The sequence below is a fragment of the Hyperoodon ampullatus genome (assembly GCF_949752795.1).
Source record: "Hyperoodon ampullatus genome assembly, chromosome: 4".
Classification (NCBI taxonomy): domain Eukaryota; kingdom Metazoa; phylum Chordata; class Mammalia; order Artiodactyla; family Ziphiidae; genus Hyperoodon; species Hyperoodon ampullatus.
The window spans coordinates 46,951,633-46,968,830 of record NC_136917.1 but is presented as its reverse complement, the minus strand read 5'-3'; the positions used below and the strand labels follow the sequence as shown (position 1 = coordinate 46,968,830).

The 17,198-nt window shown below is 43.3% G+C and overlaps 1 protein-coding gene across 2 annotated transcripts in view; it reads right to left on the bottom strand.

Annotated features, from left to right (window-relative positions):
* Positions 1 to 7,131, bottom strand: part of GLRA1 (glycine receptor alpha 1) — a gene marked incomplete at both ends in the record, with an annotated part of 82,747 nt that extends 75,616 nt beyond the window's left edge. For both annotated transcript variants that reach the window (XM_079702008.1, XM_079702009.1), the window contains one exon: positions 7,076 to 7,131. In XM_079702008.1, coding sequence (XP_079558134.1) covers positions 7,076 to 7,131 — 56 coding nt within the window. The remainder of the gene's footprint in view (positions 1 to 7,075) is intronic.
* Positions 7,132 to 17,198: the final 10,067 nt, after the last annotated feature.

Below are 17,198 nucleotides of genomic sequence, written 5' to 3'. Positions count from 1 at the left end.
TCCTCTCCTGATCTGCAAAATCAAAGGGTTGGTCTGTGTCCGGGGTCCCCAATCAGAATGATTCAGAGCCCTGGTACTCAAACATTTGGTCCACAGAAGCATCAGCATCACGTGGTGGCTGCTAGAAATGCAGACTCTCAGGCCCCACCCCAGACCTCCTGAGTCTGAATTAGCATCTTAATGAGATCCTCAGGTGATTCATACACACACTGAAGTTTGAAAAGCACTGACTTAGAGACTCTTGTTACCTTTAGAGGTTTCTGGGTCCCCATCCTGAAAGATTCTGTTTCAGTAGTTTAGTATGATGGTGGGAAGCTGTACGTTTGATAAGCCCCTCACAGCTAGATTTGAGAGCTGTTGAATTATAGAACTGCCCTAAGTCTTCATGATTCTGTTGGTACCTAAGACCCCCTGAAAGAAAGTGCGATTCTCTGTGGGTGAATGCGTGGGAGATGGAGAAAGGACCTTGCGAGCAAGGAGACTTGTTCTCTAGGTGCCTGGGGCTGCCCAGTATATGAGGCAAGAGAGAACGCTGCCCATTTCACAGCTGGGATTAATGACTGTCAGCAGCTCCCCTTTAAGACGGTAAACTTGTTTAGCAAGGGACACTGAAAAACAGCCGAATTCAAAGGCAAAGAGTGGTAATCTAATTGCACTGAATTAGCCTTGGGAGACTGGGACAATATCAACTTCAGAAAACCACAAAGGGATCCTTTATAAGGAGTTTCAAAAGCGTTGGGGCCTCAGCACCCCTCATTAGGGCTTGCATTACAAAGCGTAGGCACTGTGCGCATAAGCCCCTCTCCTCAGCATCTCAGAGCACTGGTCCCTTCTCATGTGCTTTCTGAATGAATTTCCTGGCTGGCCCGATGGTGTTTACAGTTGTGTGTCAGGCTTAACAGGGAGTTTGTTCAGGAGAGACAGCTGGAGTTCAGGGCTGAGAGGCCTTTAGCCATATAGGCCATCAGTCCTGTGAACACCATCTGTGCCTGAGGACTTGTCTGTGGACCAGTGCGTTTTCTGGCGGTCTTTCTGGTTCTGACGTTTTCTTATTCTGAGGTCCTTCTCATTTCTTAAGACCAGATTCTTACATAACCAAGGTGATTTCCTTTTAATAATCCTTTGTCGCATCGTGAGTTTGTGTGTTTGTGTACGTGTTCATTGCCCAGTTTATTTATTACCCAATCCATTTTAGAGAAGGAAAAGGCATGAGTGAGTGTGTGTTTATGGCATGACTCAGAGAGCTTACGAAGATCAGATGGGTAATTTGGTGATCAGGAAAAGGGGGGACCGTAAGTATCGTGAAGATTTCTCTCTGACCTGCATTTCATTTACTTTTCTGCTGCAAATTGCAAATCTCAATGCACAAAAGTAGCTTGAATTTCTTCTGCATCCCTCCTGGGAGGTGGATTTCCAGTCTCTGCTTGCACACCTCCACTGACAGGGACCCTCACTACCACTGAGGCAGCTGGTGCACATTTGACAGATCTATCAGAAGTTTCCGAATTACATTAAAACAGAATTTGTGTGTGCACATTAAAAATATGTTTATCTATTTACTGCAGTTCTTCTCTTGGAGCCATATAGAATAAATCAAATCTAATGTTTCCCAAATGGGGTCCCTGGGTACCTAGGGAGTTCGTGAAATAGGAATGAGGACTCAGAATCCATTTTAAACGTTTCAGAGACTAACAAATTACATATTTATTTCTGACAAGGCTCTATGGGCTAACAAAAAAGCATTACACCTTTTCTTTTGTTTTTTCTTAGGTTAACTCAGTGTGGTGACTTTGCTTATCCCATGATGTTCAGTATTTCTGGCAGTTATGTATGCCTTTGGTTGATAAAGATGGGGAAAACAAGTTAATGGTGAATGGGGTTTGGTAAACAAAATTTTAAAAACATAGCCTTATAGGGGAGGAAAAAACCAAACAGAGTCACTGATAAAAGTATAGAAACCTTTGGTCTTTTTCTCAGGCCCCTCTTCAGATCTATGAGGATTGTGATCAGACATCATGTTTTCTCATCATACAAAGCATTTCCTGGGGAAACTGACATATTTATGGGATCTGTCAGTAATTGTGTCCAGATTGGGATAAATCTCCAGGGAGTGAAGTTGTTTATTGAGGCCCTCAATTCTTTTAGATCTTTGAGCCAGAATATAATTCTTGTAATAATTGAAATATACTGCAATAGCTGTAACCAAAACTGTTCTATCATGAAGGAGATTGGGAGGCGATAATCCTTGACTGGCACAGGTAAAAATGATTTTAGGGACAGTGATTTGTTAATTCTCTTTATGTTAGAGCTGAGAAAACTGAGGCCAGAAAGATCATGAAACCCTCTCAAGGGCATGCCACTAGCTAAATTCTGGATCCTAGGTCTTGTGCTCTTGGTGCCAAGGCCGCTTTGCCTAAAGCAGCAGAAAACCTGCAGAATAGCATCAAGTTGGCCAGGCAGGAGACAGTGCCATCCATCTTAAAAATCATTCTGATTTCTGCCAGCTGATGAAGGAAATAAAGTTAATGACGCCCACATAAATGTGATGCTGTCGCAGACCGTGCTCGCTGTCTGGAGGGAAGCTCTGTCTGAAGGAGGAAAAAGGTTTTTAATGTAGCTTTAAAGGGAGCAGTGTCTCCCCTTTCTGCAAGGACACGGACTGTAGCATCTGTTACCTCTGTCTCCCCTGCAGAGTGCCTAGTTTTGGACTGGACACGTAAACACACGATAAATAAATGCATGGTGTAGAAATGAAGGCAGTGTCGGCACTGATGTAAATTCAGCCTGAGCCTTCATGGGTATGGGCCTCTGTCTTTCGTGAAGACCTTATCTGAGACTGGGGGGAACTTAAGGGTGTTGGAGTCAGTTACTTGAGTTGATTGGTAAGAAAACTGAGTCCCCATGAAGGAAGGAGATTCGCCAAAGCTGTGCTGCAGGGTAAGAGCAGAGCTGACTCTACCAGGAAGACTTTCAAGTCATAGCCTAACTGTTCTTTCCACGGCACTGCTTGGTTGCAACCTCTTTCATAAAGTGGTCTCAAAAATAAATTCCCTACATTTCCCCTGATAGTTCATTACCAGTTTTGCAAATATGCAGAAGTTATGTGCTGATTCATAACTCCATTTACCAGCCTAAGGTTCTTGTCCAAGATGTCCCTCGGGAACAAAAACATGACATTTTCTTTTCTCTGTCTCAAGTTTCCTAAGCCCCCCAAAGAGGGTAGACTGACATTTTGATTGGCCTTAATGCGAACTTGCCCAAGGGGCATCTTTCCTTAGGAAAAAGTCCTTGGCCCACTCCAGAAGCTCCTAGACACTTTCTGCAGTGCCCAAAATGCAGCGGGTAAGATTTGAGGAAGAATACAGGTATGCTACCAGGAGGAAAAGATCCAGGTGGTCATTTGCTCCTCTTGGCAAGCTTGGAGAATGGGAAGCCGGAAGGGTCACCTCAGAAGAAAGCTCATTTACCTTTTAACTGGGTGGTTTTTCAGGACTGAGGTATGAAGCAATCTACTTGCCATGCTCCTTTTGACCCTAGTGTGGGTAGAGACATCTTTCCTTCAAGGTTTTGATGACCTTTCTTAGCAAGTGAGTACCATATTCAGTACAAAACCCTGTTCAAGGAAACATCTACTGGGTTGGCAGATGGAAATGACACATAAAGAAAAGCACATAAAGATCATCTTTTGGAAAAACCACCCGTGGGTTAGACTTGGTTTATCTCCTCTGCCTTTATTCCCTTCTCAAGCACAAGCTAGGTCTCTGTTTGCTTCACTCTGGTGCTTTGTGTGTTCCATGGGGGCATTTTCTCAAGGAAACTAGACTTTCCTCCTCATTACAATTGGCTCATCAGAGCCCCGGGTTAAATATTTGGTCATTCTATACCAGTGGTTCCCAACTGTGGGCAATTTTGTGCCCCACCAACCCCATCCCAGATTTCTGGCAGCGTTTGGAGACATTTTTGACTGTCATGACTGAGGGGGGCGGTTATTGGTGCCAAGGATTCTGATAAACATCTTATAATGCACAGTTCAGCCCTCATAACACAGAATTTTTCAAAATGTTCAAAATGTCAGTAGTGCCAAGATTGAGAAACATGGTTATATACCATGGGTCTATCTGAGTTACTCAGAAGGTGAGAAAATTTGGGGGTCACCCTGAGCCCTTCCCAGCCATAAGCCAGTGTAAGGGCTCTGGGAATCAAATCAAGTTCCCTTTGACTTGAAAGGAGGTTTGAAAGGAATATGCTTCCATAAAAAACCATATCTTTGCCTATTATTTTTTAACCGGTCTGGATATAAAGCCCCATCCCCAATTGAAAACAAAGAGACAAAATTTAGTTTATTGAATACTTGAATATCACTCATAGAATTTTAGAACCACAGGCTTTTAAAATATCAGAGCAAGAACTTCAGCCAAATCACCTCATTTTACTTATGGGGACACAGTTGGTGAGCACTGCAATGCTGTTTGTCCCCCAGTATCCTCTTTCTCTCTCCCCCTCAGCGCTTCCTAAGGCCTCAATTCATTCTCTTTGTTGGCACTGTATGAGATTTCTCCCTTACTCACTTCAATTGTTGTTTTGTTTGTTTTGCTGTCATTATTGCCATTTTGCTGGTTATGTGCTGATGCAGCAGCACTTCTGTTATCGAGAGCCTTTCCCTTTCTAGCCCCCAGATTTCCCCAACAAGGTGAGCAGCTGGGCATCATTTAATCTAAGGAGTACCTGGGTGCCTGAGATGATTGGATTGGCTCGTTCCAACACGGTGCCTGTCCCTTGGGGGAGAAGGGGTTATTCACATGGAACCTGCTAGGGAGGCAATCTCCATTTACCCCCACATACATTCTATTGAGCCCCCAGATTTTAATGCTTCTGTATTTTCACCTAAACTTAAAAAAATGAGAGAGTTAGTAATGAAAGTGCCAATTAGACAAAGACAGTACTTTCCCTCTTTGTGACCTTTTTTTTTTTCTCGTCTCTCTGAAAAATTGCTGAGGGTATTTCCCTAGTCCAATTCCTTTTATTATTTTATGTTTCATGTTCTAAAACAACATTTATTACCCAAATGATGTAGCCATTTCTACATTTTGAAAGTGCAACAGTACCATCCCCTTTCCAGCTCTCCATAGTCATGCCTCTTCTTATAAACACATGGCATTATATCCCATATCCATTGTAGCTCATGTCTGCCTTGACGTATGTAGGGGAAGGAGATGTGGAGTGATGCTTCCTGATAGGCCACCACCAGTAACTTAAAGAATTAACACGGTGGATTCATAACCTTATCAAAATGACTACGATGCAAACCTTTTATACTGTCTCCCTATTGCAAAAGACAATGTCTGGGAGAAGAAAATCAAGCATTACATACTGTTCATCAAGAAAAAAGGAGTTGGGGGAGAGGATGTGCTTGGTCCTGTTAATTTGCTCTTTAATCTCTCTGGTTCAGTTCTGTCTCAGAAAGCCAAACAGAGAATCAATTTGCGTACAAATGTTACTAAGTATCCCACCTCCACAGCATTTTACAGTTCTGCTAAGGTATGTAGAGGAGAAATGATTTGATATTGTTAAGAGGATACTTCCTGCCCTCTTGCCAATAAAGTAGCTATATTTCACAAGGCCCTGGATTGTTGCACTTTGTTCATTCTATCTGACTCCTTGGCTATTAGTATTCTGAGTAGTGGGCAGGACTATGACCTATCAAAGAATTATTTGAACTGGAGATTAGAAGCTTTAGCATTGGGTATCTCAGAGAAGGAGAGAGGTCTTGTTTTCATCTCAAGAGAAAGACATGAAGAGAGGCTCACATATAGACCCTTACGATCTGGAGAGAGTTGTCATTCATTTAATTAAACCAACCACTGGATTAATCAAACCAACAATTCATATGCAGAGTTCTCTATAATGTAAAAAGGGAAAAAACAACAACAACAAGAATTGTTGGCTGGTTTATGATGGGAGAGACTAATATTTGTTGGTTACTTATTTTTAAAAACAACCTAGAGTGGGTTTTTCAAATGACTGTTAATCCAATGCCATGGTAAAACATGAGGGTCAGACATCTAAAATGAAGATTAATGATCCCTGCAGGTCATAGAAGAAGACTAATTTTTTTCAATTCATATAAATGGAATTTATCATAACAATCTCTGAAGATGGCATGATTCACCCACTTACAAAAAGACTGTATATTTCAATGCTTCCTGAAGAGGTGATTTTTCACTTGTGCTGTCATAAGAATGCTAAGCCTATAGGCAGAAAATTTTAACCTGGGAGACCATGGGTGGGGGAACTCAGCTACTGAGTTGCAGATAGACATAAATTAAAAGAACAAAGCAAACGAGACTTGTCCGTCAGTTCAGGACCTGCAGCTAGCAAGTAGAGTTTGGAAAGCTGAATGGGGGAGAGGAGGGAGTCAAAGTTTCAAAAGAGAAATGTTTCCCGGAATCTGTTCCTGAGTAGATCCACTCTGCCTGCAAGTTCAGGGCTTTCCAGCCTGAGGTCATAACGCTGTTGTTTCCAAGCACTGAGCCTCAGCAACACTCCCACCCCCACCCCGCAGCGAAAGAAAACAACAAAAAAGGAGAGAAAATGGTTTTTCTGTGTCCAGCGAGTTCGAGTGCAACCTTCCCCGTCACCGCTAGTTGTCACTTGGCTCCCAGACGGGAGAGCTGAGGTTTTCGGCACTGCGGTTAGAGAGAATGCAGTCCTAATTAAACTGAGTAACTCCTAAAGCTTCCCCTTAAAGTCCTCAGCCGAGCGAGAGCCGATATGCAGGGGGGTTGGGGGCCAGTGATGGGGCGGGGGTATAGCAGGCAGAAGGACAAACAAATCACAAGAAATAGGCAAACAGCTGCCAGGGTAGCGACTGTCTCAGACCTCCACGCACAAGCCAGACACCCTGCGGGCGGGAGGGGTGGGGAGGGGGAGGGAGGGAACGGGGATGGAAGGACCCGATTGCAGCGGTATACAGCACCCTCCTCCCCCGAAAAGAGGGGACCACGGACAGATTCAGCCTCCGTGCTCCTTTTCCCCATTTCCATCAGAGCGATGTGGTCAGTAGAAAATTGCATACCTGAAAAATACAATGGTCTCCCAAAGGTAGAGGCGAAGAGTATTGAAGCTGTACATTTTTCAGGTCCTTGTGCTTTGTAGTCCACGAGTTAGGGGGGCAAAAATGTTTCAAATTGGCACTTACAAAACAGTGAGCGCTGTTGAAAAAAATAATCCAAGTCCTAAGGGGAGGTGGGGAACAGGGGCGCGGAGGGAGAGCCCCAGGGGAAATTGGAGCGAGGGGGCTCTAGGTAGCACGGACAGAGACAGCCTCGAAGCGTTTCAGCACCACGGAGAGCGTCCAGCCCTGCTTTTCAGGAGCGCGAAGAGTATTGCTGTTTGTGAAACTCCAGCGTGTCTGTTGGCTCCCTGCGGCGCTGGGGAGGCACGTCTGGGGGCGGGTATATTTTGTTTTTTACCCGTTTTTCTGTTTAAACGGCCAGCCCCGCGAAGGGAAGAAAAAAAAATCTTCTGTGGAGATCAGAGCGCTGGCCTTGGACCGTTAGATTGGGCGAGCATCCTGGGTAGGGGGAGCAGGGCTTTATGCCCCTGGGCTGGCCTGAGGGGGTTACGGGCGAGGGGAAGCGATTGATGGTGCTGCCTTCAGTTAAATCCCAGAGAATGTGCCAGGCTGGCGCATCGCGACAGAGTCCCGGAATCTCATTCCCCTGCCTGCGTACCCGTCTGCTGTTGCCTTGCGATCCCTGTTCTCTGGTCCTCGCCGAATAAGTTATGATCGCTGCAGGAAAGGTGTCCCATTGCTCGGGGCTGCAGGCGTAAGACAGCTCAGGGCAAGTTTCAGGGGCTGCCGCGGTCCATGGCAACCCCGCGGGGCTCAGGAGCCCAAGGCTTCAGATGCATCTCGGTTTTCTGAGCTCGCCCATCTTCCTTTGGCCAGGACTCCCTTAGATCTTCAGACTTTCTTACTGCATTAATTTAACAAACTGGTGGCGAGGGGGATTGGTGGGGACGGGCGATGGCCGACGGGAGGGGGTGGAGAGGAGAAAAAAGGGGGGAAAAACTCCTTAGTATCTTCAAACCCTCCCACTCGAGGTGTTCATTGGCCCGCGGCTGCGAAAACCAGATCTTCTCCCGGTTCGGCCAATCGAGTATTAGACTCTGGGTTGAGTTTAACGCTTAGAGTGCTGGAGGAGATCCGTGTCTCCCCTCTCCCCTGCAGGCTGGCGGTGGAGTGGAGGTTATGGAGTTAATCTCTCGAGGTCTCTCCAATTATTGCCTTTATTTTTAAAGAATGTAGTTGTATGTGAGTAAAACAAACACCACGGGTCCCAGTTCAGACGTGCTTTTTCGCGCAGTTTATCATCTTAAAAGGGAAGCATTGAACCAGATCCCTGAGTTTCTTTAGAGCCCTGAAGTAGTAATATTTGGCTCCAGAAAAAACCCCGAGAGGTTTCAAAAAGAAGTCTGATCTATAAAGGAAGATCCCCCCTCTCCCTCCCCAGGGCGGCAGTGGCAGGAAAATACAGGAGAAATTCCTTGAGCAGTTTTCAGGGTCAAGAGAGAGCAGCCCTGGCCTCACTGCTGGCACTCTTTGGGGAGATAAGGAAGATATGCCCTCTTTTAACTGGACAGGAGACAGTTTTATTTACATCCACAGGTTTGGGAAACAGAGCCTCAGAGAGCTGTGGCTTGCTACAAAATAATGGTAGTGCCAACCTGTACATACAGGTATCCAGTACTCACCAACTCCCCCCTGTTTTTTCTTCCTCCTGCTTCTCTGTTTTCCCAGCTTATTTGAATCTCAGAAAGCAACTATACATTTCACTCTAGAGCCCAGCTGGGGAGGTGGAATTAATCAGATTTTCTCCAAGCTGCTGGACTTTAGTGGATTAATAGCCTCTGCAGGATTTTCTGGCTGATTTGAACTGTCTGGGACAGTGGGGTCTCTCTCTCCCAGCCTACTGAAAGGGGATAACCCCTCCCTCTCACCCAAGCTTTACGAATTCCTTCTTTTGAGTTTTTGGAGGCTGGTTCTCCCTAGACTAGTTCTTGACAGCTGAATTCTCTCCAAGCCCAGGCTTTCTTCCCAGGAAAGAAGTCTGGAAATCTTTGTTCACTAGCCTCCTATCAGCATAGATTCACCCCCTACCCCCTACACTGTTACAGCACACCCTACATTACTTCCTTTTTCGTTGGCTCCCACACACCAGAACAGTGAGAGGTTGTTTAGAATTTCCATGAGATTCTGAGTAGTGACTGAGAAGGAAATTTTGCTTTGAAGGTGAATATTCACACGAGTTTGATACAAATTTATATTGTCAATCTATTATCTATCTACCTATCTATCTATCTATCTATCTATCTATCACTAACCCTTATTAACGTGTCTTCAATGTACCAGGCACTATTGTGCACTTCATATAATCTCATTTACTTCTTATAGTCATACCTTGAGGTAAATATTATCTTTGTGAATGTGTTTGTATACTTATGTATGTGCACATTTGTGAGTTTGCTCGGGAAAGACAAACACACATATTTCTGTGTATATAAATTCACTTGCCACACCTGACTAATTCTGAAGTGAATGTGAAGTACATATGTGTATTTGTACATTTGGGTTTGTAAATGGGTTTCTGCCCATATAGGCATATATGTATGCATCTATGTGTGTCAGTGATGTGCCCCTTGAGGTACTGAAGTAAACTGCGAGCTGACAACTTTGTTTTTCCTCCTCACCTGGCTAGGAAGCACCTGTGTACGTGGGTGTGGATGCACTGTGTAGAGTTGGGTTTTCTTCTCCTTTAAGTGATGCTGTGTGTGTGTGTGCGCACGCGTGTGTGTATGTGTGGTGTTGCTGTTTGTGGGTGTGAATGGCTCTAAGGCTGTGGCCTGTGCAGGAGATGAGACTAATTATTACCCATTTTCTAGTAGCCGTTTAATCTGAGGGTGCTACTTTTATTTAGCCGGCACGCGTGAACTGAGCATGTGCCAAGCATTGGGGATATGACAATACGTAAGATAAACAATAACTTGAACCTCTGGAACATGCGGTCACTTCAGAGGTTCAGTGAGAAAAGTTCCTCATGTTTTACCTCGTACCTCACATATTTCTTATGCCTATAAACAGTATACCCAGATCTTCCTGTCTTGTGTAGGTCACTTTTGAAAATAAACAACCATAGACTTGGAGGTCAGGGATTTATGTTCTTATTTTCTCTCTGCCTCAAAAAGCCTGGCTGACATTGGATAAATTACTCTCTGGCCTAAGTCAAACGAAGATAGTCATGCCCACTCTTCTCCCCACAAGAAGCTGTAGAGAAGCAATGGCATTCAGGTCTAATCTTAGGGTGACTACCATGCTATGAAACAGAACTCTTTTTTTTTTTTTTTGCGGTACGCGGGCCTCTCACTGTTGTGGCCTCTCCCGTTGTGGAGCACAGGCTCCGGACGCGCAGGCTCAGCGGCCATGGCTCACGGGCCCAGCCGCTCCGCGGCACGTGGGATCCTCCCGGACTGGGGCACGAACCCGCGTCCCCTGCATCGGCAGACAGACTCTCAACCACTGCGCCACCAGGGAAGCCCGAACCAGAACTCTTAATGGAATGGAATGGATTGGCTTCCTCTGATGGTCCATTTCTAGTGGTAAACATCCTTTGTAGCCTAATTCCAATACTTGATTTGTCCCTTATAGGCCCCAGTAGCCAGATTTGAGCCCTCCTAGGTATGACTAAATTATGACCTGCACTGATAGTTATTTTATTACTAGAGGAGACTTATCCTTTCATTAACTCAACAAACATTTATTGAACATTTACTATGTGTCAGGCGTTGCTCTAGGCACTGGGGATATAGCAGAGAACAACACAGGTAAAGATCCCTCTTCTATTGAAGTATATCTTCTAGCAGATGGAGACGGAAGATAAACAAATTATGATGTATTAGGCAATCATAAGGATTAAAAAGAAAAAAGCAGGGTAAAGCTGGGTAAAAGGCAGAGACTAACACAGAGATACTAGTTTCTACAGGGTGGTCAGATCAGGGACTGACTTCTGAAAAGGAGACATTTGAAAAAATGAATGAAGGAGTTGAGGGAATGAGGCTTGTGAACCTCAGGGAGGGGAGGAAGAGCTTTCCAGGCAGTAGAAAAGAAAATGCAAAGGCTGGGCTTCCCTGGTGGCGCAGTGGTTGAGAGTCCACCTGCCGATGAAGGGCTCGCGGGTTCGTGCCCCGGTCCGAGAAGATCCCACATGCCGCGGAGCGGCTGGGCCCATGAGCCATGGCCGCTGAGCCTGCGCGTCCGGAGCCTGTGCTCCACAACGGGAGGGGCCGCAACAGTGAGAGGCCTGCGTACTGCAAAAAAAGAAAATGCAAAGGCCCTGAGCGGGGAGTATGCTTAGAGTGTGCAAGAAACAGCAAGGAGGCCAGTGTGCCAGGATGGAGTGAGTGAAGGAGAGGGTGCCAGGAAAGAGGTTAGGAAGTAGTTAGGGGCTAGATCGTGTTCTGCCTTCAAGGCATAGCGAGGGCTTTGGGTCGTATTTTGAATGAGACCCATTGGAAGGTTTTGAGCAAAGCATTAACAATATCTGACAACATGTGAACAAGATTAGTCTGGCTACTGTGTTTAGATTAAATGTACAGGGAGGAGAGGGGCAAAATGAAAGCTGGAGACTAGTTAAGAGCTAACTGAAAAAAAAATCTATGTGACACTCTTAGAGACTGCTCTTGTTCCACTCCAGAGAGGTTAAACAACTTACCCCTTAAACTAGTAGCAGAGCTGGGATAAGAATACAGATACTGTAATTATGGCTAAAGGATCTTTCCACTGCTTTTTGCTCCAACTAAGATAAAGTTTAAGGAAATCTACAAGGGAAGAACTTTACCTGGCTTGTTACTGATATATACCTAGCACTTGGCACACCTAGTGCCTGACATATAGCAGGTGCTCAGGAACTTTCTTGCAAGGATAAATGAGTGAATAAATGAAAGCATAACAAAAAAATTCAGGCAGAGGGCGTGAAGGGAGGAAAAGAAAAGAAAGGAATAGTGTTAATCAGGTGCGATTATGTTGTCTTGAGCCAGCTAATGTAATTATTAACACAATGACAAGCCTCTGTCCAAAATGACATTCACAGAGGAGAGTGCTTGAGGCTTCAACACTGCTTTGACAGGCTCCAGTGATACTTTGTAAAGAGAGATGGATATTTGGAGCAACTAAGCAGCTTGCCTAATTGTGCTGAAGTATTATGATGAATATGAGTCTGAAAATGGGACTATGGAAGAGCCTTCCCTCCAAGGAGCTGGTGGCTTACTGCCAGCCTTTCCTAATCCAACTTAGAAAATGAACTTGCTATTTTTTTTTATTTTAATTGCAAAGCAATAGTCTGTTCTTTGTGCTTTAAAGAAGGGAACTCAGAGCTACTTAGGAAATCTCAGTGGCACCAGAGAATTTTTAGTCATAAGGAGTAGATGATAAAATACTGAGAGACCGTTCCTCCCATTTTGCAGACTAGTCACCCAGGGGCCAGGAAAGTGATGTGACTGGCTTAATGTATCACAACAAAGTTGAATCTAGAACTCAGGATTCCTATCTTTCAAGTTGTAGCTCCCAACTCCTTCACTCACAGACCTAAAATAAAAGAAGAGAAGGTAAGATGAGAGAGGACAAAAGCTTCCTATCACGGCTGATCAGACCCTGGATTTCTCCCTGAAGACTCCTGGATTTTCTTTCTCTGCCAGGTCTGTACTTGTACCCTTTGCTCTAGTAGCTTGACATCCATGTGAGACTTTTTATAACCTCCTAGTTCTTCATTTTCTTCTTTCTTTCCCTCAAGCCATCTCTGCCTCTTTTTTTCCGGCTTTCTGCTCAGTCTGCCCTTAACTCTGATTTCATGTTTCTTCAGTCTGTTCCGCTTATTGCGTCTCTCATCTTCTACTGCCTCCGCAAGGACTTTTGGCATCAAGAAGGTTCGCAGAAGATACATCATTTTTTCTGAGTTTTCACTCAGTGGTTCATTCATTTCTTTGAAAAGGACATGTATTTTGAATACTGGCTGTGTGTCTGACATGGTGCTGAGGTTTTACATGTCTAGCAAAAGATTTGTTCATTCATTTAAAAATTTTTTATATATATACATTTTTAACATCTTTATTGGAGTATAATTGCTTTACAGTGGTGTGTTAGTTTCTGCTTTATTTATTTATTTATTTTTAATTTAATTTAATTTTTTTATACAGCAGGTTCTTTTTTTTTTTTTTTGCGTTACGCGGGCCTCTCACTGTTGTGGCCTCTCCCCCTGCGGAGCGCGGGCTCCGGACGCGCAGGCTCAGCGGCCATGGCTCACGGGCCCAGCGGCTCCGCGGCATGTGGGATCCTCCCGGACCGGGGCACGAACCCGTGTCCCCTGCATCGGCAGGCGGACTCTCAACCACTGCGCCACCAGGGAAGCCCCAGCAGGTTCTTATTAGTCATCTATTTTATACACATCAGTGTATACATGTCAATCCCAATCACCCAATTCGTCACACCACCAGCCCCACCCCCCCGCCGCTTTACCCCCTTGGTGTCCACATGTTTGTTCTCTACATCTGTGTCTCAATTTCTGCCCTGCAAACCAGTTCATCTGTACCATTTTTCTAGGTTCCTCATATATGCGTTAATATACGATATTTGTTTTTCTCTTTCTGACTTACTTCACTCTGTATGACAGTCACTAGATCCATCCACATCTTTACAAATGACCCAATTTCATTCCCTTTTATGGCTGAGTAATATTCCATTGTATATATGTACCACATCTTCTTTATCCATTCATCTGTTGATGGGCATTTAGGTTGCTTCCATGACCTGGCTATTGTAAATAGTGCTGCAATAAACACTGGGGTGCATGTGTCTTTTTGAATTATGGTTTTCTCTGGGTATATGCCCAGTAGTGGGATTGCTGGGTCATATGGTAATTCTATTTTTAGTTTTTTAAGGAACCTCCATACTGTTCTCCATAGTGGCTGTATCAGTTTACATTCCCACCAACAGTGCAAGAGGGTTCCCTTTTCTCCACACCCTCTCCAGCATTTGTTGTTTGTAGATTTTCTGATGATGCCCATTCTGACTGGTGTGAGGTGATACCTCATTGTAGTTTTGATTTGCATTTCGCTAATAATTAGTGATGTTGAGCAGCTTTTCAGGTGCTTCTTGGCCATCTGTATGTCCTCTTTGGAGAAATGTCTATTTAGGTCTTCTGCCCATTTTTTGACTGGGCTGTTTGTTTTTTTGATATTGAGCTGCATGAGCTGCTTGTAAATTTTGGAGATTAATCCTTTGTCAGTTGCTTCATTTGCAAATATTTTCTCCCATTCTGAGGGTTGTCTTTTCATCTTGTTTATGGTTTCTTTTGCTGTGCAAAAGCTTTTAAGTTTTATTAGGTCCCATTTGTTTATTTTTGTTTTTATTTCCATTTCTCTAGGAGGTGGGTCAGAAAAGATCTTGCTGTGACTTATGTCATAGAGTGTTCTGCCTATGTTTTCCTCTAAGAGTTTGATAGTGTCTGGCCTTACATTTAGGTCTTTAATCCATTTTGAGTTTATTTTTGTGTATGGTGTTAGGGAATGTTCTAATTTCATTATTTTACATGTAGCTGTCCAGTTTTCCCAACACCACTTATTGAAGAGGCTGTCTTTTCTCCATTGTATATTCTTGCCTCCTTTATCAAAAATAAGGTGACCATATGTGTGTGGGTTTATCTCTGGGCTTTCTATCCTGTTCCACTGATCTATATTTCTGTTTTTGTGCCAGTACCATGCTGTCTTTATTACTGTAGCTTTGTAGTATAGTCTGAAGTCAGGGAGCCTGATTCCTCCAGCTCATTTTTCTTTCTCAAAGTTGCTTTGGCTATTCGGGGTCTTTTGTGTTTCCGTACAAGTTGTGAAATTTTTAGTTCTAGTGCTGTGAAAAATGCCAGTGGTAGTTTGATAGGGGTTGCATTGAATCTGTAGATTGCTTTGCGTAGTATAGTCATTTTCACAATGTTGTTTCTTCCAATCCAAGACATGGTATATCTCTCCATCTATTTGTATCATCTTTAATTTCTTTCATCAGTGTCTTATAGATTTTTTTTTTTTTTTGCGGTACATGGGCCTCTTACTGTTGTGGCCTCTCCCATTGTGGAGCACAGGCTCCGGACGCGCAGGCTCAGCCGCCATGGCTCACAGGCCTAGCCGCTCCGCGGTATGTGGGATCTTCCCAGACCGGGGCATGAACCTGTGTCCCCTGCATCGGCAGGCGGACTCTCAACCACTGCACCACCAGGGAAGCCCCATCAGTGTCTTATAGATTTTTGCATACAGGTCTTTTGTCTCCCTAGGTAGGTTTATTCCTAGGTATTTTATTCTTTTTGTTGCAATGGTAAATGGGAGTGTTTCCTTAATTTCACTTTCAGATTTTTCATCATTAGTGTATAGGAATGCAAGAGATTTCTGTACATTAATTTTGTATCCTGCTCCTTTACCAAATTCATTGATTAGCTCTAGTAGTTTTCTGGCAGCATCTTTAGGATTCTCTATGTGTAGTATCATGTCATCTGCAAACAGTGACAGCTTTACTTCTTCTTTTCCCCTTTGGATTCCTTTTATTTCTTTTTCTTCTCTGATTGCTATGGCTAAAACTTCCAAACCGATGTTGAATAATAGTGGTGAGAGTGGGCAAGCTTGTCTTTTTCCTGATCTTAGTGGAAATGATTTCAGTTGTTCACCATTGAGGATGATTTTGGCTGTGTGTTTGTCATTTATGGCCTTTATTATGTTGAGGTAAGTTCCCTCTATGCCTACTTTCTTGAGGATTTTTATCATAAATTGGTGTTGAATTTTGTCGAGAGCTTTTTCTGCATCTATTGAGATGATCATATGGTTTTTATTCTTTTATTTGTTAATATGGTGTATCACATTGACTGATTTGCGTATATTGAAGAATCCTTGTATTCCTGGGATAAACCCCACTTGATTATGGTGTATGATCCTTTTAATGTGCTGTTGGATCCTGTTTGCTAGTATTTTGTGGAGGATTTTTGCATCTATATTCATCAGTGATATTGGCCCGTAGTTTTCTTTCTTTGTGACATCTTTGTCTGGTTTTGGTACCAGGGTGATGGTGGCCTCATAGAATGAGTTTGGGAGTGTTACTCCCTCTGCTATATTTTGGAAGAGTTTGAGAAAGATGGGTGTTAGCTCTTCTCTAAGTGTTTGATAGAATTCGCCTGTGAAGCCATGTGGTCCTGGGCTTTTGTTTGTTGGAAAATTTTTAATCACAGTTTCAATTTCAGTGCTTGTGATTGGTCTCTTTATATTTTCTATTTCTTCCTGGTTCAGCCTTGGAAGGTTGTGCATTTCTAAGAATTTGTCCATTTCTTCCAGGTTGTCCATTTTATTGGCATATGGTTGCTTGTAGTAATCTCTCATGATCCTTTGTATTTCTGCAGTGTCAGTTGTTACTTCTCCTTTTTCATTTCTAATTCTATTGATTTGAGTCTTCTCCCTTTTTTTCTTGATGAGTCTGGCTAATGGTTTATCAATTTTGTTTATGTTCTCAAAGAACCAGCTTTTAGTTTTATTGATCTTTGTTATTGTTTCTTTCATTCCTTTTTCATTTATTTTTGATCTGATCTTTATGATTTCTTTCCTTTTGCTAACTTTGGGGGTTTTTTGTTCTTCTTTCTCTAATTGCTTTAGGTGTCAGGTTAGGTTGTTTATTTGAGATGTTTCTTGTTTCTTGAGGTAGGATTATATTGCTTTAAACTTACCTCTTGGAACTGCTTTTGCTGCATCCCATAGATTTTGGGTCGTTGTGTTTTCATTGTCATTTGTTTCTAGGTATTTTTTAATTTCCTCTTTGATTTCTTGAGTTATCTCTTGGTTATTAAGTAGTGTATTGTTTAGCCTCCATGTGTTTGCATTTTTTACTGATTTTTTCCTGTAATTGATATCTAGTCTCATAGTGTTGTGGTCAGAAAAGATACTTGATACAATTTCAATTTTCTTGAGTTTACCAAGGCTTGATTTTTGACCCAAGATATGATCTATCCTAGAGAGTGTTCCATGAGCACTTGAGAAGAAAGTGTATTCTGTTGTTTTTGGATGGAATGTCCTATAAATATCAATTAAGTCCATCTTGTTTAATGTATCATTTAAAGCTT